The sequence below is a fragment of the Histomonas meleagridis genome (genome assembly GCF_020186115.1).
Source record: "Histomonas meleagridis strain 2922-C6/04-10x chromosome Unknown contig_20, whole genome shotgun sequence".
NCBI classification, from domain to species: Eukaryota; Parabasalia; order Tritrichomonadida; family Dientamoebidae; genus Histomonas; species Histomonas meleagridis.
Window position 1 is genome coordinate 2,698,229 of NW_027150805.1, and position 24,835 is coordinate 2,723,063.

The 24,835-nt window shown below is 28.5% G+C and overlaps 7 protein-coding genes across 7 annotated transcripts; 6 read left to right on the forward strand and 1 right to left on the reverse strand.

Annotated features, from left to right (window-relative positions):
• Positions 1 to 100: 100 nt before the first annotated feature.
• On the forward strand, positions 101 to 1,479 carry GO595_003342 (uncharacterized protein; the record flags this gene model as incomplete). Its single annotated transcript, XM_067916352.1, has 2 exons — positions 101 to 1,406; positions 1,472 to 1,479. 2 exons carry the CDS (start codon positions 101 to 103, stop codon positions 1,477 to 1,479), a joined length of 1,314 nt encoding a protein of 437 aa, XP_067777143.1.
• A 2,959-nt stretch (positions 1,480 to 4,438) lies between these two features.
• Positions 4,439 to 5,566, forward strand: GO595_003343 (splicing factor u2af large subunit; the record flags this gene model as incomplete). The annotated part of the gene is made up of 1 exon (XM_067916353.1): positions 4,439 to 5,566. One exon carries the CDS (start codon positions 4,439 to 4,441, stop codon positions 5,564 to 5,566), a length of 1,128 nt encoding a protein of 375 aa, XP_067777144.1.
• A 228-nt stretch (positions 5,567 to 5,794) lies between these two features.
• On the forward strand, positions 5,795 to 7,618 carry GO595_003344 (cilia- and flagella-associated protein; the record flags this gene model as incomplete). The annotated part of the gene is made up of 1 exon (XM_067916354.1): positions 5,795 to 7,618. One exon carries the CDS (start codon positions 5,795 to 5,797, stop codon positions 7,616 to 7,618), a length of 1,824 nt encoding a protein of 607 aa, XP_067777145.1.
• A 936-nt stretch (positions 7,619 to 8,554) lies between these two features.
• On the forward strand, positions 8,555 to 11,668 carry GO595_003345 (Phospholipid-transporting ATPase 2; the record flags this gene model as incomplete). The annotated part of the gene is made up of 1 exon (XM_067916355.1): positions 8,555 to 11,668. One exon carries the CDS (start codon positions 8,555 to 8,557, stop codon positions 11,666 to 11,668), a length of 3,114 nt encoding a protein of 1,037 aa, XP_067777146.1.
• A 645-nt stretch (positions 11,669 to 12,313) lies between these two features.
• On the forward strand, positions 12,314 to 12,601 carry GO595_003346 (cupin domain-containing protein; the record flags this gene model as incomplete). Its single annotated transcript, XM_067916357.1, has 1 exon — positions 12,314 to 12,601. One exon carries the CDS (start codon positions 12,314 to 12,316, stop codon positions 12,599 to 12,601), a length of 288 nt encoding a protein of 95 aa, XP_067777147.1.
• A 238-nt stretch (positions 12,602 to 12,839) lies between these two features.
• GO595_003347 (ABC transporter family protein) lies at positions 12,840 to 13,703 on the reverse strand (the record flags this gene model as incomplete). The annotated part of the gene is made up of 1 exon (XM_067916358.1): positions 12,840 to 13,703. One exon carries the CDS (start codon positions 13,701 to 13,703, stop codon positions 12,840 to 12,842), a length of 864 nt encoding a protein of 287 aa, XP_067777148.1.
• Positions 13,704 to 21,781: 8,078 nt separating this feature from the next.
• Positions 21,782 to 24,172, forward strand: GO595_003348 (DUF5057 domain-containing protein; the record flags this gene model as incomplete). The annotated part of the gene is made up of 1 exon (XM_067916359.1): positions 21,782 to 24,172. The coding sequence occupies one exon, from the start codon at positions 21,782 to 21,784 to the stop codon at positions 24,170 to 24,172; it is 2,391 nt and encodes a 796-aa protein (XP_067777149.1).
• Between the last annotated feature and the right edge of the window lie 663 nt (positions 24,173 to 24,835).

The window sequence follows — 24,835 nt, forward strand, 5'->3', positions numbered from 1 at the left end:
AGATTCAATGCCAGAAATTATTCTTCAAGATAAGGTAATTATGGAACGAATTTTTAATACAATACGACAAGGAGAAGTAATACCAATTTTCCATTTATTTATGGTTCTAAGAGCATGGTGCCGAAAAATGTTCGTACGTCTAAAACTTGAGGAAGATTCTCGTCTTAAGTTTGGAAGCGCAATAGAAATTCAAAAATTTATTTCACCAACATGTTTATCTTTAGCAGAAAAAATTTTACCATTTTTTAAAATTCCTGATCTTTTGCCTCTTTCATGTGCACTTTGTATTGATCTTCTTAAAGTTTCTGGAATTCCAGCAACAAAAACTATTGTCAATGCTGCAATGAATTATCTTCATGTTATACCAATGAAAATACCACTTCTAGAATTGATATCAATGGCTGATTTTGAAGTTGTTGGTCTTCCTCTTCTTGATCCAATTCTTGCACTTCAACATCCTTTATTACATCAAAAATTATCAAAAATTTCGACAGATGAAACGCGTAAAGAGATCAAAACAGTAATGTCCATAACGTCACAAATCAACTCAATCAACAATGGTGAGTTACCTGTTGATCGTAATCTAATTGAATTTTGCGACTTTTCCAAAATAGTTAATCGCGAATCTAGTATTGTTTTTGCATCACATCCATGTGAATCAGTTCGGAAATCATTCTACACATATGCTCTTGAACATAATCTCAACATTTTAGATTTTCTTGATCCTCTTCTTTGTGCGGGACTTTTTGATCCTGCTGTTAAAAACATTGCACTTGAGCTTGTTGCGTCACAATTTCCATCTCTTACAGCTGTACATCTCACAAATCGACAAATTGCCCATCTTCAATGTATTCCAATGTCTAAAAATTCAGCACTTTTCCAATCAATTACAGACGTTATCGATGCTTCTGATGATTTTACACTTGTTTGCTCATGGTTACGTTTCATGTATCACAAAGAACAATGGGTTCGTGATGAAGCGAAAACAATTCTTTCCGATATATTTCAATTTGATTTCCAATTAAATGTATTTAACCAACCTCAAAAAGATTTTTATGTAGAAACATTTTTAAACAAATTAAAATCATCAACACAATTCTCTTCTAATACAATTGCAGAATCTTTACTTGAAATTATTATATCTGATGATCAACCGATAGATATCAAACAAATTTCAGCTACACGTTTAGTTGATTTAATACTTGATCCTTATCAAGATTTAAGAAATATAATTCCAAAACTATATAATCTTTCATTTATTGATTTTCCTGATCTTTTACATGCAATCTCGATTCGTGATGGGAATTATAAAATCGATAAAACACAAAAATTATTTGAATTAGTTAAATTAATTAATGAAGATAACTCAATACATTTACTTCCATTATTATCACGTGTTATATTTAGTCCATTATTAAATATTGAAAGTGATAATTCGAATTTGCTTCGTTTGCCTTTATTCTTAGAAGAGAAATTTGATGTTAAAGGAAGTGATGGTTATTTCCAACCAAAATATTACAAGCAAACAGAGATAATTCCACTTGCACCAATAATCTCTGAATGGATTCGATTTTCGAATAAATCAAATTTACCAATTTCTAAAAGTTTTAATCTTAAGTATTATATACAATTATCAATGTGTAATAAAGATCTTGCAAATTCAATATTAGATCAAATTGATAATGATGAAAAAGCATTAGCTAAACTTATTTCGTCTGGAACACCTTATGATATAATGTATTTACTTTTAATATGTATTTTAACAACAAAAAAATCTTCAAATGCAGCGACAAAAATATGTGAAGAATATATTGAACAAGTACCAAACATTGGACTGAAACTTAATCAAGTAATTATAGAATTTGGTGGTAATTGTAAACTTCCATCAAAGATAAATGATTATATAATGGATATAAACTATCGTCGTTCAGCATTATCTACAATTATTACACATATAAAATATAAAAAACCAATTGATATCATTGATTTTTCTTTAATCCAAAATTTATTAAATGAAAAACAACCAATTAATATTAAAAGACAAATTGGAGCAATTTTATTTTATAATAATAATATTATTAATGAAATTGGTGATCGATTAATACAACAACATGACGTAATTATTAAATCTATTGGATTTCATTTACTTAAACCTACAACAGAAAATGCAGGTTTAGCTTTATTATGTGCTTCTAATGAAAAAGAAGCAATTTGTTCAAGAGCAAGTTCGCTTGAAATATTAAATCAATATTGTAAAGAAAATTCAGCTCCGTCAAGTAATATATCTGCGTTATATTATTCTAATACTGGTGAAAATCTTTTTTCACTACAATTATTAATATTGTTAACAAATCCATCAATAAGAAAACAAATAACAAAAATTAATGATTTTGTTATTCCATTTCTTCAACAAAATTGTAATCCAATATTTATTAAAGCAGCTCTTTATTGTATTAATTCATGTGATGATATTATATTATCAAATTCTTTATTAAGACTTCTTACAATCAAAGAATATACTGATGATGTTTTACATGTTATAAGCAATTTATCAATTGGTTCACTTCAATATTTTTCATCTAATATATATGATTCAATTTGTTCAACATTATCATATTGTAATTTGAACTTAGCACTAATTTGTCTTAATCATTTACTTATAGAAAATATTGAATTTGATCCAAAAATAATAAAAAATCTAATTGAACTTTATAAATCATTTTTAGACGCGCAATGTTGTTCATCAATTTTACATTTAGTTCTTACACAAATATTTGTCAAATCTGAAGAATCAAAAGATATAGCACTCGAATCCAATTTTCTCTTATTAATTTTAGATGAAATAAAAGTTTCAAGAAATAATAAAGAACATTTTAATCTTGTATTGAATACATGTTCATATTATTTATATAGATATGAAAAAGGACAAAATGAACTTATAGAGAAATGGCCGCGAGAAATTTTATTTGATATTTATGAACCAATTCCTTCAATTATTCGATTTTTATTATGTTTAACATCACGAAACATTAAAGTCCAATCGACATTTACTTATGAAATTAATAATGAATCAATGTTAGATATAATATTAGAGACATTTGACAGCATTAATCATTCTAATAAAGAATTAATACTTTTGATCACTACATTGATAAATTCAGATGTTGTAAGAAGAGTTTTATATCGGAAAAAAAGAATTAAAAGTTTCGTTTCAAGATTATATTTTGTGATATCAAAAAAAGATTTTGAGTTAATTGATGCCATGCTTAACTTGTTTGTGACATTAACATATTATAAAGATGGAACAAATGAACTATATGATGTTATACAAGTTGTCGATTTCCTAGAAATAATTGGAGAAAATGAAGAAATATTCGAAACATCCGCTTTTAGATCGTTTATGAAGAATTTAAAAGCAAATCAAAGAACATGGAATGGACTTGTTGGAGCACTTTGTAAAATAAACAAAGCGTTATATGAAAGAATTAACCTGATTATTCAATAAGAAGCTCATATATTTAAATAAATTGTTAATAGTATTTATATAAATTTGTTATTATTTAGTTGATAATAAAATTTAATATGTATATTATATTTTTATTAAATTCTATGTTTTGAGATTTTATATGGATAAGATCTTGCACAAAAGGCAAGTTGTTTTACTCTACCCAATTATTTTTTGAATATATTAAAATCATTTTTATCATTGAATTGATATGGTTTTCCATGAAATTTTAAATCACTTATATTTTAATTTGCAAATTTGTTAAAATAAATTTAATAAATATTTTATTTTTTGGTGCTAATATCAAACCTTTCTTCAAGAAGTTTTACGATACAGTATAACCATTATAAAATTTTCATGAAAATTGTTCAGATCTTTCTTTAGAGATCATTATGAAGAACTTTCAAAGAATGATTGGGAACTCCACAAGAAATATATTAAAGAAGGACATAATCCAAATAAAATTGCGAAAATAATTCGAAATGATGAAATAGCAAAACTTCAAGAAATATCATCACAAAATGATTTTGATTTTAATCAAATCATTGAGCCATCACTTTATGCAAAATGTTCATTTATTAATCAAAAAAATGTTTCATTAATTGGAAATGAAGAAATCATTCATTTCTATGAACAATATCATTTATCATTTAAAGATGCATATGAAACAGCAAAATTTTATTTTATAATATAATTGGTTATTTTTATCAGATAAGAATAAAATTGAAATTAAAAAATATCAATTTTTTTTTAAGTCATTTTTTTCAAATAACAAGAGTCAGAGTGATCTACTATTTATTTTAATATGCTCTAATTTTGCGTCATGGATCATTAACAATAAATTTAATATAAATAATTGATATACCTATCAACAAAATATATAAACGTTCTTTCCTCCTATATTAAAAAGTGACAACTACTAAGCCACTTTTAATGAATGTTGAACTAGCTTTTCGCGATACACAAAGGCTTCGTGGAGGTTGGAATGTATCACCTGACGAATACCGACAAATGGGATACACACCAGGTCTTCCACCAGGGTTACCAGGCACAAAGACATCACAAGTACAAGTACTTTCCAATATTTTTGAAGCAGGTGGTTTAATATCACAGTACCCAGAAGGAATTTCATGTCAAATTTATAACAAAAGAAGTGTTGTTATTTGGAATTCACCAGAGGATTCACCTTCAATAGTTGTAGCAAATTATCTTGTTGACTCTCTTATAGCTCGTGGGGCCATCTCATCTGAGTTTAAGCCAATCATCAACACATTTCCTGATACCTCTATTTTTGTTCTTGTATTTCCTACTGAAGAAGATACACAATCTGTTCTTTCCCAAACCTTCAAGATTTCATTCAAAGGAATAGCTCTTGATATCCGTCCTTTTCAAAAGCCTAGTGATTTACCACTTCCACCAATCAATTTAATATCACAACATCCACGTCGCGTCATTGCTATGAATGTTGATACCGAGGCAGCACAATTCGACCTCTTCCTCTCACAGTTCTTTAAGATCGATGGCTTCCTCATTCTTCCCAACATTAAAGACTGCGTTTTGTTTGATGTCTGTCCGCCGATAGCGCCCGAAGCCGCCGCCTTAATAATTGATGGTGTCCAATTTGGGGAGACCCGAATTATAGCGCGCGCATTACGATCAGTTGTACCACGGAAAGATATCGAAAAATATGGTGAGTTTTCAGTGCTATGTGATGGTGTTAATCTTCAACAAATAATTCAACCACGAACTCAAATAACAACAGCATCAGATACATTATTAAGCTCCGGGAAAAAATTACATATTTTAAACGTTGTGCCAATTTCAGCATTGTCTGATAGAGAAGAATCACAAATATTAATATATGATATCGCTGGAGAATGTAAAAAATATGGAAATGTCGTAGAATGTAAATTAACAAATGAAAGTAAATTTGGAAGCTGCGGTGGATATGGAGTTGCAATTGTAACATTCCAAAAGGAAGAAGCGGCAGCTCTGGCACAGCAACACTTAGCTGGAAGGAGATATCTTGGAAGAGTTGTGATAACAATGCTATGCGAATAGGAAATGATTATAAAGTTTTAATAAAAGTGTATATTATGGTATATATATAAATTTGTTATTCAATATTTAATTCATCGCATGTCCAACAATTTGCATTAGTACAGATTTGAATATAAAGGTTCGAACTGAAATATTTTGTTTAATATTCGAATTTATTATTAGAGCAAGTTCATGATGAAGATGTGTGAAATTTTTCACTAGTACTGTCAATTAAAATAACGTACAAAAATGGAAGATTCTGTTGTGGCGCTCATCAGCGCAATTACTGATGAATGCAATGCTAAAAATATAGAAGCATCTCCTGCTTTAATAGCGTATACAGTACGTTCTTTGATATCATCAAGAAATGACGAATTTCAAATTGATAGTTCAAAAAGCATTGAACCAGAAAAATTATCAGTGCTACATAAAGAAACAATGGAATTACTTAACGACCAAGACTCTATCCCAATGAAGACAATTCGAATGCAAGTTGATATGGATACGGGATTAGCGCAAGTAGAACGTCGTCAGAAGCAAAAAGAAGAGCGTGAACAAGAACATCTATCAGCTATCGAACAAGAGTTAATAACAACACGTGTTCGTTCCACTGCAGCACTTGATTCTTTATATCGAAAAATTGTATCATATACCATTATTTCTTCCAAATGGGGTTCACCTAATGATCCCCAATGTGTCCGTCAATCCACTGCAGCATTAGAACAAGTTTTTCCAGAGAAAGAGATATCTAAATTTATCAACAAATCACCCGAAGAAAAAAGGAAGAAGCTTCAAGAATTGTCCAAACTTGTGTTAGGCGTTCGAGTATTTCAAGCTTTTGGTGGTGACATCACGAGTCCAACTCCAAATCTCCGAGTTGAAGTACCCAAAAAGCTTCAAGAACTTCAAACACGAATTCAAACGTCTATTGATAGTATTCATTCCATTATTTATAACTACAATAGGATTCTTACTGAAAGCAAACCAAAAGATGAAAAGCGCCTTTCTGAAGAATTATCTAATCGCCAACAATTTTTATATTTTTATGATTTAATACTTTCTCGTCTTAATGATACCATTTCTAAGACAGAACAAAGTTGTAATGAATATGATCAACTTCTTAATAATCTTCGAAGTTTTGTTAATTTAAATGATTCGACATTAACGCCGAAATCGTTTCCTCTATTTATATCACTTTCTAACACATGGATCACATTTAATAACAATGAATTAATTCTTAAAGATTATGAATTTTTACTATCACGTTTACGTAAGCATAGAGATACATTCCAACTTTCTATATCAGAAAAAGAAAGTATATTAATACAACGCAATGAAAACATAACAAATGAAAAGACAAAAAATAATAATATAATATTACCGAAAGAAAATGAAATTAATGTATCGAATGATGATTCTACACCAATTATAATACAATGTGATTCGAATAAAGAATTTGAATTTAATGGGTTTTGTCCTATGACAATTATCGAACGTGATGGATTATTATTACCTGGCGATATCTTTATTGGATGTGTTAAATGGGAACGAAAATATTTTTTATTTGTCGACAAAAACAAACAAAAAGAATTTATGGAAAATCCCGAAAGTTTATATAAAGAAGCTATTAATGTAATACGGCAACATCCAGAATTAATATCATTATTAGGGCTACAAAATTTATTTCCAAATCTAAATGCGCCTGTTATCCCATTAAGAAATAAAACACCTTTAAAAATCGACTCGAAATATAGAAACACTGGAGTAAATACTTCAACACATCCAACAGAGAATTATTCTTTCATTGATAAAACTTATCATTGGAATCAATGGGAATTAATGAATAGGAAAAAAATTGTAAAAAGATTACAAAATAAAAGAACTAAAAGCGCTCAAACAGATATTTCTCATTATAGAAGAGATAATGAGGTGCAAACTGTGGAAAAAAGAGATAAAAATGAACAGACAATGGTAGATTCAGGTGTAGAAATGCCTAGAACTGTAAGATATATAGCAGGACTAAGAGGAGATACACAAACGAGAGCTAAAATTGTAACGTTGACTTTCCCTTAAAAAAATAATAAAATGTGTTTTTAAATACTTATTCATTTTCATCGGTATAATTACACCAAATAAAAAGTTGAGATCTCAAATAATGACAAAGTGAAATTAATAACTTGTTAAATTAAAATTTCCGATAGATGTTGTAATTTCTTCAAATTATTATTAATTAATCATCTCCAAATTTAAATTATTGAAAAATTCAAAAATATATATATTGATTGCGAATTAATTACCATAATTTAAATACTTCATATTCCAATTTCATTCATTTATAATGTCATCCAATATGACAAAAAACAACATGTTTATAGAAAAAGACATTTTGAATTTTCGTTCGTACTTTCACGAAGTAAATTTACCATTTCTGTGTAACTTTTTTGTTGTACAATTCAAATTGTTGGTACCAAATCATTATGACATATTCTAAATTATTAAAACATATTCCGAATTATTAAAACATATTAAATTATTCAAATGAATAATTGATCAACACAAGATAAATTTATTTTTTCATTCCAGAAAGTGCCAATAATCGACTTTTTCATGGTTTATATTGAACGATAATAGCAACGATAAGTGCCGATAGAAGCGAATATGATGGTAAATATTATCAAAATTTTACCTTTTCTCAGAAAATATGTTGTTTGTTTGATTGAGATTTGGTTGCGAGACCTCATAGAAAATATTGAATAAAGAATGAGGCTATTCGGGGTACCTTTCTAATCATTGTGTTTATTGCTTTTTGGGGTTTGTTGGGGATTAATTTGGGCTTAAAAGCGAAAATTTTGTGGTCTCACATACTATATTCAATTGAAATAAGAATTAATAAAAAATAAACATTTATCGAATTCTTTAACACCCGTTTTATTTCAAACAAACACTTCCCCTTAACGTTCTCGTTGACAACACCATTAATGACCGTTAAATGTGTCAAATATCATTTGAATGAAGCCCGAGGCATTTGAGCCTATTCAATTCGGATTTTCTACAATTGATTACAGCAAACTTCCTACCAACAAGATGGGAATATCAATAATCGGTTATCTTAAAGTTTTATGGAACGTCATTTGGAGTGAACTTACAACATTCTTTTCCTTATATTTAATAACGTTAAGCCTTCTTGAGTTTATTCCAGAAATGTCAGTCACCACTCCGTGGATTACCCTTTTACCAATTCTTTTAATTATTTCTCTTGAATATGTATTTCAAGCAATAGATTTAAAACGGTCACAGAAATCCTTCAGTGGAAGTGATTCTACACACTTTAATGTTACGCGTGGTGGGGAAACAAAACGAAGGAAATCAAAAGCCATAGTTCCTGGTGATATTATTGATATTCATGATACAACACCTGTTCCATGTGACTGTATTCTTCTTCGTTCCACGGAACGTAATGTCTTGGTGAACACATCCAAAATCGATGGTGAAACCGAAGCGAAAAATAAAGCTGCTTTACCATTAAATCGATACAGTGAAGGATATCTACAAAAAGCGCGTGGTCAAGTTCAGATAGATCAACTTCAAAATGGGATCCATGGAACATTTCTCTTATTGAAGACTGAAGAAGAACTTGAAGCCCAAGAAATTGTACAAGATCTTAATGAATCCCTTGAATTTGACACGGACAACTTTATTGAGCGTGGTACAATTATTGAATCAGAAGGTAATTTTCTTTTACTTGCCATTTTAACAGGCAAAAATTGTAAATCCGCATCCTCGTCCACATTTTTGTCAGTCCGTAAGACTCTTATTGACCAATACATCGAGAAAATTTCGATGTTTTTGTTTTGTGTACAAGTTGTCATTTCCTGCGTCATCGGTGGTTATGGTTATTATTCTTACATCAAACATCGACCCAAGTATATTCCAAGTATAGCGTTAGATAATCCAAGAGGGGAATATAAACTCATTGTCTTGATCGCTCGTAACTTTGTATTATGCAGTATGATTCCAGTCTCCATCAAAATCTTATTACCAGTGGCACGATTTATATATGGGCTCTTTATTAGTTATGACAAGAATTTCATTGATGATACAACTAAACTCAAAGCAGATGCACTCTCTACTAATGTTACTGAGAACTTAGGAGGTATTGATGTCATTGTGTCAGATAAAACAGGAACATTAACAAAGAACGAATTAAAACTTGTGTCAATGATAATCGGAGATAAAAAGTTTGGAGATAATCGACAAGCAGCGACGTTATATGAAGATAATATTCAACAAGCACTTAAGGAGACTCTTGATGAGAAACTCACCTTAATGTTCCAAGCATTATCCATCTGTCATTCCTATCATATCAAGGAAAGTCAAGAGCTTGATGGGTCATCAGCAGATGAACTAGCGATTTTGAATTGTCTTATACAACTCGGATGGGAATTCCATCCACACAAACACCAAAACGCAATGACCTTTAAAGCGCCATTTGGGGATTATACTTTTGAAGTATTACATACCAACAAATTTGATCGAAATCGAATGCGAATGTCAGTTGTTGTTAAGCATGGAGAAAAGATATATTGTTTCATGAAAGGTGCATCTGAGAAAGTCATCTCGCAATGTAAATCAGGAGATATACAGAAGATGGAAAGTGATTATAAGTCATATCAATCGAAAGGATTCCGTACATTATCAGTGTCATATAAAGAAATACCAGATTTTGTCATCGGAACACAAGCAGAACAACTCGAAAGTGATCATGAATATTTAGGGACAATAGCTATTGAAGATACATTACAAACGGATACACAAATATCAATTGATATATTATCACAAGCAGGTATTAAGTTTTGGATTGCTACTGGCGATGCTTGTCGTAACACTTTAGTTACTGCTGCTTTATTACATTTAGTAGAAAGTCAAAATGTTGTTAATTTAACAAATGATAATTTATTATCTGAAATTAGAAATCCAAATGATAATTATTTGTTTTCAAAAAAAGCTTTGGATGTCGAAGAAGGTTCGTTCTCAACTTTAATAGACGCTGAAAATGATAAGTTAATTAGAGAAGTATTACAATCAAATAACTTTGTTAACGCTTTATTAAGAAGTCGTTGTGTAATATTCTATCGTTGTAAGCCGTTAACGAAAGCTGACATTTCAATAGCCTTACAAAACAACGGTAAACGTGTCCTCGCTATCGGAGACGGCTACAACGATAGCGCATTATTAAGTTGTTCGAACGTAGGCATAGGTATTATAGGCAAAAATGGTGGACGTTCATTTACAGGATGTGATTTTGCAGTCCCCGGCTTTAGATGTATATTACGGTTATTATTAATTCATGGACATCAGTCATTACATCGATCTGTCTTAATAGTTAATTTCAGTTTTTATAAAGTTGTCTTAATAGCTATCTGTCAAGCGATCTATCAAATATGGACTGATGGTACAGCGCAATCATTTTTCGATCAGTTTTCACTTGTCACATATAATTATGTATGGACACTTATACCATTAATCTCTATTATCTTTGATAAGGACATAAGTGATGGCTTCTTATTTAAGTTATCATATCTATATAAGAAGTTACGTAACCCATTAACAATTGTTCCATCGAATGTCCAATGGTTTTACATTGCATTATATCAAGGAGTCGTCACAATCTTTACGACATATCTATTGATTGGCGAATCATTTATGAATCCATATGGCGCAGACTTTGGCAAAAGTTTCATTTCCATTATGGTATTCTTTGCGTTAGTCTTCACGTGTACATTTTATATAATCTCCAAAAATAGCACATTCACATTCTATAGTATCATATTACAAGTCGGAAACCTGTTGCTATTAATCGCAACTTCTTCAATCGTCGAATCGGGTATAACATTAACACAATACACAAAGGAATGGATCGGATTCTTCGGTGAAGTATTTAACAATATAAATACGTTGTTGATACTCCTGACAATAGTGTTGCTAAACATTACGCCGCCATGGCTCGTAACTACAATATACTCCGAATTTAAACTTTCGGAAACTGTAAGAGTAATCGAAACAGAAACTATCGCTTCAAAGAACGACGAGCCGCTTTTCTTCGACCCACCAAAGAAATATTAAATTAAATGTTCAAAGTTTAATAAATTTGACTTTTCGTGAATTTTGTTTCGAAATTTGTCGCTTTCATTGGAAAAAGAGTTAACTCACGAAACAGTGAACACCCGCATCACTTTGTGAATATGCACGCGAAATTATCACTTTGTGAATATGCACGCGAAATTATCACTTTGTGAATATGCATGCGAAATGTTCATTTAGTTAATATGCATGCAAAATATTCATTTAGTTAATATGTATGCAAAATATTCATTTAGTTAATATTCATACTAAATATTCATTTAGTTAATATTCATACTAAATATTCATTTAGTTAATATGCACGCGAAATGTTCATTTTGTTAATATGAATCCGAACAAAATCGAACATGGGCCAATCATATTTGGGATATTGGTCATAAAATGGCTTCACTCATTTCTTAATTATGCGTATGTATAAGTGTAAAGTGTGTGGAATTAACGATTAAACATTGAAGTTCACTTTATATTAATGTCGCTTAAAACAATTTCTGAAGGAACAAATTATACTGCCATCAATGTTGGTCCAGCATCAGAAATTAGCAACTACACTTTAGAAGCCTTTGGCAAAAAGTTTCAAGGAAAAGTTTTCATCGGAAATGCTCTTCCTAACAGGATCCGAAATTTCATATGGATCTACCAGCCGTACAATCACCTTTCTTCCATTCTCATAAAGAAAATGAAGAAGTTTACATTGTTATCAAAGGTAAAGGTGAATACCAAGTTGACGACAAAGTATTTCCAATTGAAGAAGGATCAGTTATACGTGTTGGCACTGGTACCAGCCGGGCATATAAGAACACAGGCACTGAACCATCTGTTGTAATTTGCATCCAAACAATTGAAAACAAGGAACCACGTAAAATTTACAGGAAAAGCCCTCTTGCTAGACAAATAAATCCATTTTTTCATTGTTAGATTTATATAATGAATAATAAAAAAATCCAATAAAAAAATCGATTCTCAAACATACAATTTTTTTCTGGTTTAAATTTCGATTTGACGTATATGTTCATAAACTTGGAAATATATATTAAAAATATCACATTTTAAATAAGACACTTATTTAAATATCCTTAGTGGAAATTTAAAAAGGTTCGTATTAATGCTAAACATAAAAAATATCGATTTTAACTCATATTTTGATGTGTTATATTTATTGAAGTTGGTATTTGACAAGATTAGCATAAAAGCCATTTCTTGCCATTAGTTCTTGATGTGTTCCTTCTTCAATTACTTGTCCATCTTTAAAGAGTAAAATTTTGTCTGCATTCATAACTGTTGCTAACCTATGAGCCACCAAAATCACTGTTCTATCCTTTCTAAACTTTTCAAGAGATTCATGTATTAATCTTTCACTTTCTGTATCAAGTCCAGACGTAGCTTCATCCAACAATAATATTGGTGAATTAGCTAAAATTGCTCTTGATATACAAATTCTTTGTTTTTGTCCACCACTTAAACTCGTTTGGTGAACAATTGATTGATAACCATCTGGCAATTGTGTTATGAAATCATGCGCGTTACCAATTTGAGCTGCTTTAATAACCTCGTCCATATTTGCATCTTCTTTTGAATATTGAATGTTATCGAAAATTGAAGTTGAAAAAAGTACAGGTGTTTGAGGAACAGCTGAAATATAAGATCGAAGATTAACAGCTGATATTTTAGATATATCTTGATCGTCAATCAATATTTGTCCACTTTCAATTTCGTAAAATCGTTGAAGTAATTGAAGTGTTGTCGATTTACCACATCCACTTTCACCAACAAACGCAACTGTTTGTCCTGTATTAATTACAAAACTCAGGTTTTGGACGGCATATTTTTCTGAATTTTGATATTTGAAAGAAACATTTCGAAATTCAATTTTTCCTTTCACATTTTTAAGTTCCCCACCTTCTTTACGATCAACTTCAGGTTTCATCTCAATAAGTTCAATAATTTTTTGAGCTGATACTGCTGATTTGTTCATATCATTGGAAATTGATATTGCTTGTGTTAAACCATCAACAGCCATAATCATTGGAAAAGAAAACAATAAAAACATCACCACTATGGTACCCATAATATGGCTTGTGAATTGCTAAATCTCCACCATAATAACAAATAGCTGCAACCATTAGATTTGAAAGTATGTAAATAATTCCATCTTTTGTTCCTTGAGTAAGACTTGTTTTCAAACATACATTATCAACAGTATCTAATTGCTTTTTATATTTTGCTGCTTCGTAAAGCTCATTATCGAATGATTTTATAGTTCTAAATGATGTAATTGCTTCTTCTGCTTTATTGTTTGCTGCTGATAAACATTCATTATATTTAAACCAAATGTTTTCAATTATTTTATCACCTATAATATAAATTATAAGACATAACAAAATTACTATTCCACCAGGAAGAGCAAGTCTCCAACATTTGATAAAAGCAACAATTATTCCTGCAATGGATTCACCAGTTTTTTGAACAGAATTAAGTAATTTTTGATAATAAGTTTCCTGCATCATTGTAATTTCTTGAGATAATCTTCCAATGAGAACACCTGTAGGAGTTCGATCAAAGAAATCAATTCCTTGTTCAACTAAATTACAATAAACTCTTTCTCTTAAATCTCTTGGAAATGTTGAGTTACACCATATTCTAATTGCATATGAAATAACTGATGCTAAAAACATTCCAATAACATAATATATCATATTTAAAACTACAGGAACGAAATCATCAAAAAAATTTTCACTAGAAAAAACATTAACCATATCTCCGAGTAAAATTGTCATTATAACTGGTAATGCTCCAACAACAAAATGAAGAATAATTGTCAATACAACTGCCCATTTGTTTTTAACATAGCTCATGATTTTGAAGTATTCTCCTCCTTTTCTACTGTTCTGATTTCCTTCCAATGGTTTTTCCATATAATAGTGATGTGTAAATTCCAAAAATTTTCACACAATTTTTCATAAAGGAAGTTTTTGGGTTAAGTTTGTGATTTCAATACTTAATAGAGTTTTTGATTGAAATTTGACGACCAAATCAAAAATTTACATTGAAATATTCAATAGTCGTTCCACAGAATGTTGAGCCTTGTTCAAATCACATCACATTTTAATGGACTTTGAAGATTCTCAACATCAAAGGCCCACAGAAGAGTCAAACATGGATGCAAATCAACAAGGTGGACCAAATGATTTTGATGTGAAACAACTTTTCGGGACAAGAGTTAGATTATATAAAATGTTATTTAAATATCCTAAAGCATTAATTGGAATAATTCCTTCAATTTTTGTTGGTGCGGTCCCTATTATAACATTTTTATTCGTTGGAAGAATAATTAAAGTTATTAGTGATTTTGAATCATCTCAAATTTATGATTTTAATGAAATCAAAAACAATGCGCTTTATTTAACAATTATTGCGATAATTACAGGGATTTGTAAATTTCTTGATGAATTTTTATGGCCGAAAGTTGGTTCAGAATTTACGAATAATCTGAAATCAAGTGTTTTTGAGAAAATTATGAAGAGTGATATTTCATTCTTTGATCAAAGTTCTATTGGTGATATGTTAACATTGCTTGGTCAAGAAACCGAATTTGTTCAAGCTACATTTGGACAAACGAAAGGAAAAGAACTTCAATATATAGGGCAATTTTTGTTAGGAATTATTCTTTCATACTTTTATTGTTGGAAAATTGCATTAATTGCAACATGTACATTACCATATTTTATAATTTTAATCATTGTTTTTGGAATGTTAATGGGTCAGCATTATAATCTTCTTTATATGTATACTGGAATATCAATCACTATTGCAGATGAGACATTATCATCAATTCGAACAGTTCGAGGATTTAATCATGAAGAATCCGAATGTAAAAGATTCATGGATGCAACAAAAATGGCTGTTAAAGAAGATCAAAAATCAGGATTTTTCCTGTTTTGTTTAAATACTTTGATTGATTTAAGTGTTTGGGTCGTTGTTATTGGTAATATGTATTATGGTGCTCAATTAGTTGACAAAGGAGAAATTATATCAAGTGATTTAATATCACTTTTCGGTTTCATATTTTTTGGTTTTATGGGAATTATAATGTTTCAAATGCTTTTCCAAGAAGAAGACCGTGCATTAATTTCAGGAATGCTTCTTTTTGCTATTTTAGATCAAGAACCATCTATTCCATTTGATGGAGGTGATATAATTGAAAACTTTAAAGGACACATTGAATTTAAGGATGTTTCATTTAAATATCCATCTCGTGATGTTTATGTATTAAAAAAAATGTTTCATTTGAAATTAAACCTGGAGAAATGGGAGCTCTTGTAGGTCATTCAGGATCAGGAAAATCGACTTGTATTCAACTCTTAGAAAGATTTTATGATGCTACAGATGGTAAAATTTTACTTGATGGTAAAGATATTAAAACACTTGATCCACATTGGCTCCATCAAAAAATTAGTCTTGTATCACAAGAGCCAATACTATTTCAATTATCTGTTGAAGATAATATTAAATATGGCAAAAGAGATGCAACAAAAGAAATGGTTGGAGATAGCATACTTGTTAAAATTTGTGTTGATATTTGTTTATATGTAAGTGATGAAGTTGATGAAACTTTTGTTATAACAGATTGATATGAACTTTCAATATAAGAAGGAGAAACTGTTTGTATTTAAATTATTGAATGTTGACGTCTCAGTTTCTGTAATATTACACATAACACTTCGTAGAATATAAATTAAGGTCTATCATTCTATTCCTTCCTTTGTATTTGCATATGTTATTGTTGATTTTGTTGATATTAATAAACTTGTCTGTGAAAATGAATAAGGAGATAAAAAAGTCAATATTACAACTAATATACCGCGAATTTTACGATTTAAAATCGAATTTTACGATCAAAATGCATAGAAAAAACCTTAAAAGTTAAAACAAGAAAATCGGTTTCTAAACATATTTATCTCGTAATAATATTAATTTATTTTAATTTACGAATAATAAATTAAATCGAATATATACGTATTTTATAAAAAATGAATTAAATATGAATATTGTTAAAAATGGTTTTAATAATCTGCGATTTCAATATATTTACAATATCCATCTATTACTTTATTTTTATTGTTATATTAAATATTTTTATGTGATTTATTTCATTTTATCTATAATATTCGTTTCGGGAGTGAAAATTTTTATTGCATTTTCGAAAGTTAGTATGATTATATATAAATTTTGTACGTATTTGAATTTCATGTAACTTATTTGAAGAATTACTGTTTTTCATTTTGTATTCCAATGGTTCGATTCAATAATTCTATATTTTTTTGACTTTTTTTTTACTAAATGCTTATTTTTTTTCATATTCTAAAAATAATAACAAAATAATTAGGTAAATCATAAAATGTTTGAAATTATTTAAATACTTAGATAAATAATAAAAATATTCTTTTTTTTGTATTAAAGAAATTCAATGACGATATGAAATTTGATAAAAAATGCGAACAGACATAGGCAAAAAAATCATGTTGTGAGATGAAGATCAATTATACTTTTCCATTGTTTATATCATAATGTATTATAATTTAGTTTGACATATTCATGATAAGGTAAAAATTATTATGGTTGTTAGTTTTTTATAGAAAATTAGCGATAATTTATGCAATTTCTTCGAATTTTTTATTTTTAAATATTTGTTTTTCAAAGACCATTCTCTGAAAAAGAAATTCATAATTTAGAAAAATATTTTTAAAATATTTATGCATATTTTTTGAAATCAATTTTTCATTAACATTCAGATTACTCCAAAAAATTATACAATAAGAAAATATAAATATATTTTTATTTTACAATTATATGCAATTTATTGATATTCATTTTCTATATTGCCACAATTATTCTCAAGATTTAAAATATAAACTCCAAAATTAATTTGATACAAAAATCATTCAAAACACATTATTATTTAATTTATTATTTCTAATAAATATTTATAATACCCTATTATTCTTTTTTCATTATTATAAAAATTCAGCATTAATTTAAAATTATTAAAATATGTTTACTCAATTATTTTGAAGCATAATTCATGGTTTAATACTCATTTTTTTTATATGCTTTATATTTAAATTTTGCTTTGAAGTTCACATTATTCATATTTTCCTTATTATTATTAGTTTCGACACCCCATAGTTTAGAAACTTCCATAAAAGTTTCTCTTAAATCTAATAAGCATCCTTTAATGTAATATATATCTTTGGCTAATTCATATATAAAATCACATTCTTTAATATTTTGTTGGAAATAATTATATTCATCATATGTTTTTTCAAAAGAGTATACAGGTGCTATTGAAGAAAACGACCAAGAACCAAATGATGGATGTATTTCAACAAAATTTATGTCATTATTAAATACTGGAAGTTCAAGATTTTCAAAATATAAACTTGAGCATTTTATAGTATGTATGCAAGGAAAATCATTAATTCCGAATCTATTTGAATATATATTACCCCATCCACAATTCATATAACATGTTTCACATTGAACGATTGAAGATTGTTGTGCATCTCACTTTAAATTGCAAAGTAATCTATGAGTTTGTTTTCTTGAATTTATTTCAAAATTATTATAAATATCAAAAATTGTATCTAAAACAATTTGTAATTTTCGATTAATTTTGTAAAATCGGAAAACATCCACATTCATTTTTTTGTGCAAACTTTCAATGTGATTTGAGCATGTTGAGATTCCTAATGTCTGTCTATTCCATAAACCATTTCGATTATTACTACTTTTTGCAATAAGTTTACCATTTAATTTTCGTAAATCAAATATTTTCGCAAATTTCATAATCGTTTTTGAATCGATTTCTTTATTAATAATTAGTTCATTAACATCTGCAATAGATTGAACTTATTGAACCTCATAACTATCAATATTAGGTTGAAATAATAATATTTTGACAATTTGTGCAATAAAAGACCCCGAACCAATTTTCTCAATTAAATGCCTATGACATAAAAATTGTTCTAAATTTTCATGATTAACAAAAGATTCAATAGCACTCCCTTCATCAGATAATACTGGTAAATTATTTAAACGATCAGAATTAGTAATTTTTTTGATACATTGATAAATAAGTGAATATAAATTTTCAGATTCCGATGGATCTAAAATTAATTCTAAAGGAATCGATGCATTATTGAATATTAAAAGTGGTATTGAATACACATAAGGACGTAAAGCATAAAACGAAGCATCCATTTGAATATAAAGACTACCACCATCGATAGATAGAAATTCTAAAATTCCAGGAGAAATCCAAATGAAGCATTGAACTGGTTTATTATCATATACTAATAAATTTTTTAATATCTGATTTTTCATATAAATATAAAAAAGAAAAAACCACTTTTTGAAGAAATAATTTCTTCCAAACTTGAACATTTTGTTTTTTGATTCGAAAGTTTATAATACCAACAATTTGAAAAAATAATTTGCCTCAAAAAATGTTTTAAAATTCCATTCGAAGTATTTTTATATATTATTTTACCAATCATCTGAAGCGGATGAATTATTCTGAAATCTTTTTTATGATTGTTTATTATTTCTTCATCCAATGGAAACACAAATATAAACTTTCTGGAAGAATTATCTGTTTCTTCATGAAGAAGGTCGATTACATGTTCGCAAAGAATTCGGCAGCCTATTGTTCCTGTTTCAGAGGTTTTTTGTAGATGCAATTTGAAAATTATTTGATCACATTTGGAACATGATATCGAAAAATTAATATCATTATTTTGTCTAATGGTGTGCTTTTTACATGTAATAAATAATGGTAAATTTTGAATAAATATTGTAATATCGAAATATGATAAATAGGGAAAACCTGGAAATTTTAAAACAGACAATTGCTTGTGAAATACAGTATTGAGATAATTCTGTCTTAAACCTAATTGAAGGTAAATGCAGCCTTGTTCAAAGTTCATTTGATAAAACTAAAAATGTCAAAAAAAGTATGCCATTTGACTCAAACGCAGTCACCATTGTTTCATAAAAAAAGCCCTTCCATTGAGCTACGAAAATTTCACAAGAACAAGGTAAGTACCTATATATAATCATTCTAACTATCCAAAATGCAGTAAAAGTTAATGATCTCATTCTCAAGAAGCTTTATATCTAATTGAGGAAATGATAAGACAAAATTTAATTGATGCAAATATTACAAAGATAATTCCTTCAAAATATTTTGCTCATTACAAAACTACAAATGAAAACAAAAAACATATCCCCAGTGATCGATTTTGCTCTACTTTTTTAAAAAATTATGACCAACTTTCAAAGAACTATATTGAACTTCATAAAAAATATATTAAAGAAGGACATAATCCAAATGAAATTGCAAAAATCATTCGAAATGATGAAATAGAAAAACTTCAAGAAAAATCATCACAAACAAATTTTGATTTTAATCAAATAATTGAACCATCACTTTATGAAAGATATTCATTTATTAATCAAAAAAATGTTACATTAATTGATTATGCAGCATTTTTTTTTCAACTGTTAAATGTTTCAAATATTTACTTATGAATGGTGCAAAATTAGGAAATGCAGGTAAATATGCAGTTGTAGATGGAAATGAAGAAATAATTAATTTATGTGAACAAAATGGTTCATCATTTATAGGGTTATGAAATAGCAATTAAATCTCATCGAAATGATATTTTTCTTTATCTTCATGAAAATAAAATGGATAATTTGTGTAAGGAACATGATACAAAGCCTCATAAAAATTTTTTGATATTGATTTAATAAAATTTTGTGTTATGAGTGGGAATTATGAAATCCTATCATTTTTAGAAGGAGAAGGAACTAAATTCAATGAATCTATTATCAAAAAATCAGCAGAAATTGGTAATATATATCTACTCATGTATTTTCTTCATAATAATAAGAAAAAACCAAAAAATATTTTGATTTATTCTATTAAATCAGAGAATGTTGAAGTTGTGGAATATATCATTCTTAAGCACAGAAAAGGAATCAATTTTAATTCTGTAAATATTTTTTTGTAAAATTTCAATGTTTTCATATAATATTTAATAATGGTTTATTAAATTATTTAGAACACCTTTGATATATGTTGCTGAAAAAGGTAATACAGAAATAGTAAAATTACTTGTTAAACAAAAAGGAATTGATATCAATGCGAAAGATATTCATATGTTTTATATAATATTTATTTTAATAATTTGATATTTCAAAATAATATTAGGAAATAATTTAAATTATTTAGAACAGTACTTATTTGTGCATCTTCATGTGGTTATACAGAAATCTTTAAATTACTTCTTGAACAAAAAGGAATTGAGATTAATGCTAAAGATGAATTTTTGTTGTTTTATTTGATATTTATTATTATAATTTGATATTTTAAGAATTATGGTAGTTCAATCCATTATTGGAAATCTCTTATATACATTAATGTTTCCAATCGTTTTCATTGAAATTTACATTTTAAAATTTCAATTTTTTTTCAGATTTTCAAATTTTGAATGAAATTATCCTTCTATTCATTTTGGTGATCACTTAAATTCATTTTAATAGTTTTTGTTTTTCAAAGTAAATAATAATATGATTACTTGACGATGTTAAACCTAACAATTTTTAATTCTGACATTTACAAGTGTCTGCTTATTTCTATTTTGTTGATAGTTTTGCATGCGATTGGTGTCATATTCATTTTTTCTCTCCGTTAAAGTTTACGGTTTTCATACAAAAAAAAAAAAAAAGTTTTGTTAGTCAAAAAAATTGAATATGCATTGTCAGATGCCAGCGGTTATGTTATTGTTTTAATTTGAGAGCATATTCAAAAAACTTTTCTTTGGGTGTGCCAACACTTTTGTGGTGTGCCAAATTTGGCTAAAATTAAGCTCAATTTTATCACCACCGGATGAGATCACGTCTTTTCTAGAAAAACTAAAGGCATTTCACTAGGGGACTTTGTTCAGTTTCTCTATATTGCATATATTTTTCTTACCATCCAAAAATATTCATTTTATAATGCTGTTCACAATCCTTTCAAAAAGTTATTTTAAGATGATGCAGTTTCCCAAAATGTTTGTTTTGTCTTTCTTCTTCGCTCATTGTCAATCAAGTCAATCCATAAGCTTAAATGTGCAGGTTAATACTTCGTATGCATCTGGTAAAGGTGGTGCATATTTAAGTTGGTCAAAAATTGAAAATCAAGAAATATATTATAAAGTTTTCCAACAAAGTTATGACACAGATGCTGATGAGTATGATACTACCTGGAAACAAATAAGTACATATAAATCAGGTACGCATGTTAATGTATTAAACATCTATCCAAGTCAAACTGATGGAAATAAAGGACAAGGTTCATCATGGGCTGGGAGTTATAACACTTATAATGTCAATTTTCAATATAAAAATGAAGAAGGTTCTGATGTCTGGCATACACTGCCGAAATCAGCCTCATTAAAAGTTTGGATGGAAGGAGGTATCATGATAGATAGTGATGGATCCAGAACCACCTTCGAACCTTATGGCATTGATACTTCTACAGGTGAACAACTGATTTCTGTCACACCCATCTCAATTAATGATTTTGAAGAAAAAGCAAATGATGACGAATTTCTATACAATTATAGTGTTATTGTTTTTGGAACATGGGATGCCAGTACTGGTTATGGAATCTCAACAGAAACAGCTAAAGGTGCAGTGACAAGATATATCAACAAAGGGTATGGATTTTTGGCAGGACATGATTCAATCGTATACAGCTTCTATATTAATAATCAGGCAACAAGTTTACTTTCAATCAGAGATCTTTTTGGAATTAAATCTAATTATACAGATAATACTTATAATGGTAAAAATATTAATTACAAGTATATTCAAGAAAGTACCGTTACCATTGTTCGCAAAGGTTTGTTAACAAATTATCCATATCAAATTGGTGACATTGGAACTGTTCTCACAATCCCAACAACACATACATATTCACATGCCACGACAGGCGATGTTTGGATGACATTAGGAACCAATGCAAATCCACAAACAGATAGTGCAGGTCTTCAACACAATTTCTATCTTACAACGAAAGATAACACAGCAATGATTCAAACAGGTCATAGTAATTGTGAATCGACAATCGAAGAAAGGAAAATTATTGTGAATACGATTTATTATTTAAATCAAAGGACTTCTGAAACATTTGCAGAAGATCATTCATCACAAGATTATGAATCTCCAACAGTTAATCTTAGATATGAAGAAAAATCATATAGAGTTCATATTGATAGTATTGACAAAGGAACTAAATACAGATTCAAAGTTCAAGCACTTTTAAAATCGAATGATGATGTTTATGCAGAATCTGAACCAGTTGAAGTTACTGTTACAACAGGAGTTGATCATTACATTTACACAGTTACAAATGATCAAAGTGTTACTATTGATGCTTTAGCAAGTTCAACAAAAGACGATTACATTTATCTTAATTCAAAACAAGTTACCAATGGAATGAATGTCTTTGTTGCAGCAGTTGATGGTGCAGGAAATATTGGTAACATTACAAGTTTAACTATTCCAATTCCGGATGCAACACCTTCGAAATCACCATCACCATCACGATCACCATCAATATCAGCATCAGCATCACGATCACCATCAATATCAGCATCAGCATCACGATCACCATCAATATCAGCATCAGCATCACGATCACCATCAATATCAGCATCAGCATCACGATCACCATCAATATCAGCATCAGCATCTGTTTCAAAATCTCCAACATTATCTCAATCACCACATCCAACACCTTCACGATCACATTTAATATCAACAGAAATAAAAACACAAAAACATTCATATCAAAATACTGAAATACAAGCAAAAACAAATTCATATTCATATGGAATTACATTATCAAATTCATTTATTTCCTCAAATTCATTAACAGTCTCAAATTCAACATTCATCGAATCATATTCACATATTGATGATTCATTAACATTTTCATATACATTGATTTATTTCTTATCATTTACAGAAACAATCACCTTTAATTCATTGATATCAAATTCATTTATTTTATCAAGATTAAACTCTGAATATACTATATTACACTCGAAATATATTTTTTATAAATATTCAGTAATTAAGTATCCTACTTATTTTAGCTTTTATTCTGGATTCTTTGCTCCTTATATACAGAACGAAATAAATGAGAGAAATGTAATTAGCAAAAGTTTCTTGATTGGCATTATATGTGGCGCTGTAGCAATTGTTTTCATTATCATTGGAATTGTATTTTTCCTTATAAGAAAGAAAAATATTAAAATTGAAAAGCAATCATCAAAAAGTGTTGGAGGTGATGATGGATTTGTTATAGAAAGTACAGAAAAACCCGATAAAGTAATTGGAGAATTATTAGAAAATGAAAAAGATTTATGGATCTAACATAACCTAATTTGAAAAGTATATATTTTTCTGTACACTAAAAAACATGAAAAAATGAGGAGCATAACATTTGTAAAACAATTTGTTTTGATATTGGAAACGGCGTATTTATTGGTAGTCATCTTTCGAAAATGTTCATCTTCCAAAATTAAAACACTGTCGCTATCATACATTTGCTATACGCTTTAATTTAGTAAGCTTAGAATTACCAAATCTAACACATTGTGAATCTTATGCGTTTGATACTTGTTTTCGATTATATAACATGTCATTACCTAAAATCAACAATAATTCTGATTATTCATTAAATAAATGTTGTTTCATCCGATAAATTTAATAAATAATAATGATATTGCATCTTATTCAAACATGATTCTCATTCGGATAATATATTCACAAATGATAGAATTTTACTTTTTTATTTCTTAAGATATTGATACAAGCTGTCTAATTTAGAGTTATGGTTTTTAAAGTTCATTTTTTTCGATGTTTTTGATTTTTCTATTGTACTTACACAATAGAAAAAGCTTTATATGATATTAGTAGTTTCATATATCAGTCCTTCAAAATGGTAATTTATCAAAAAAATAATAAAATAGCGATTTTATTTTGTGATTCTTTTTAAATAGTTTATAAAACAGATATGTCAAAATTCAGATTGGG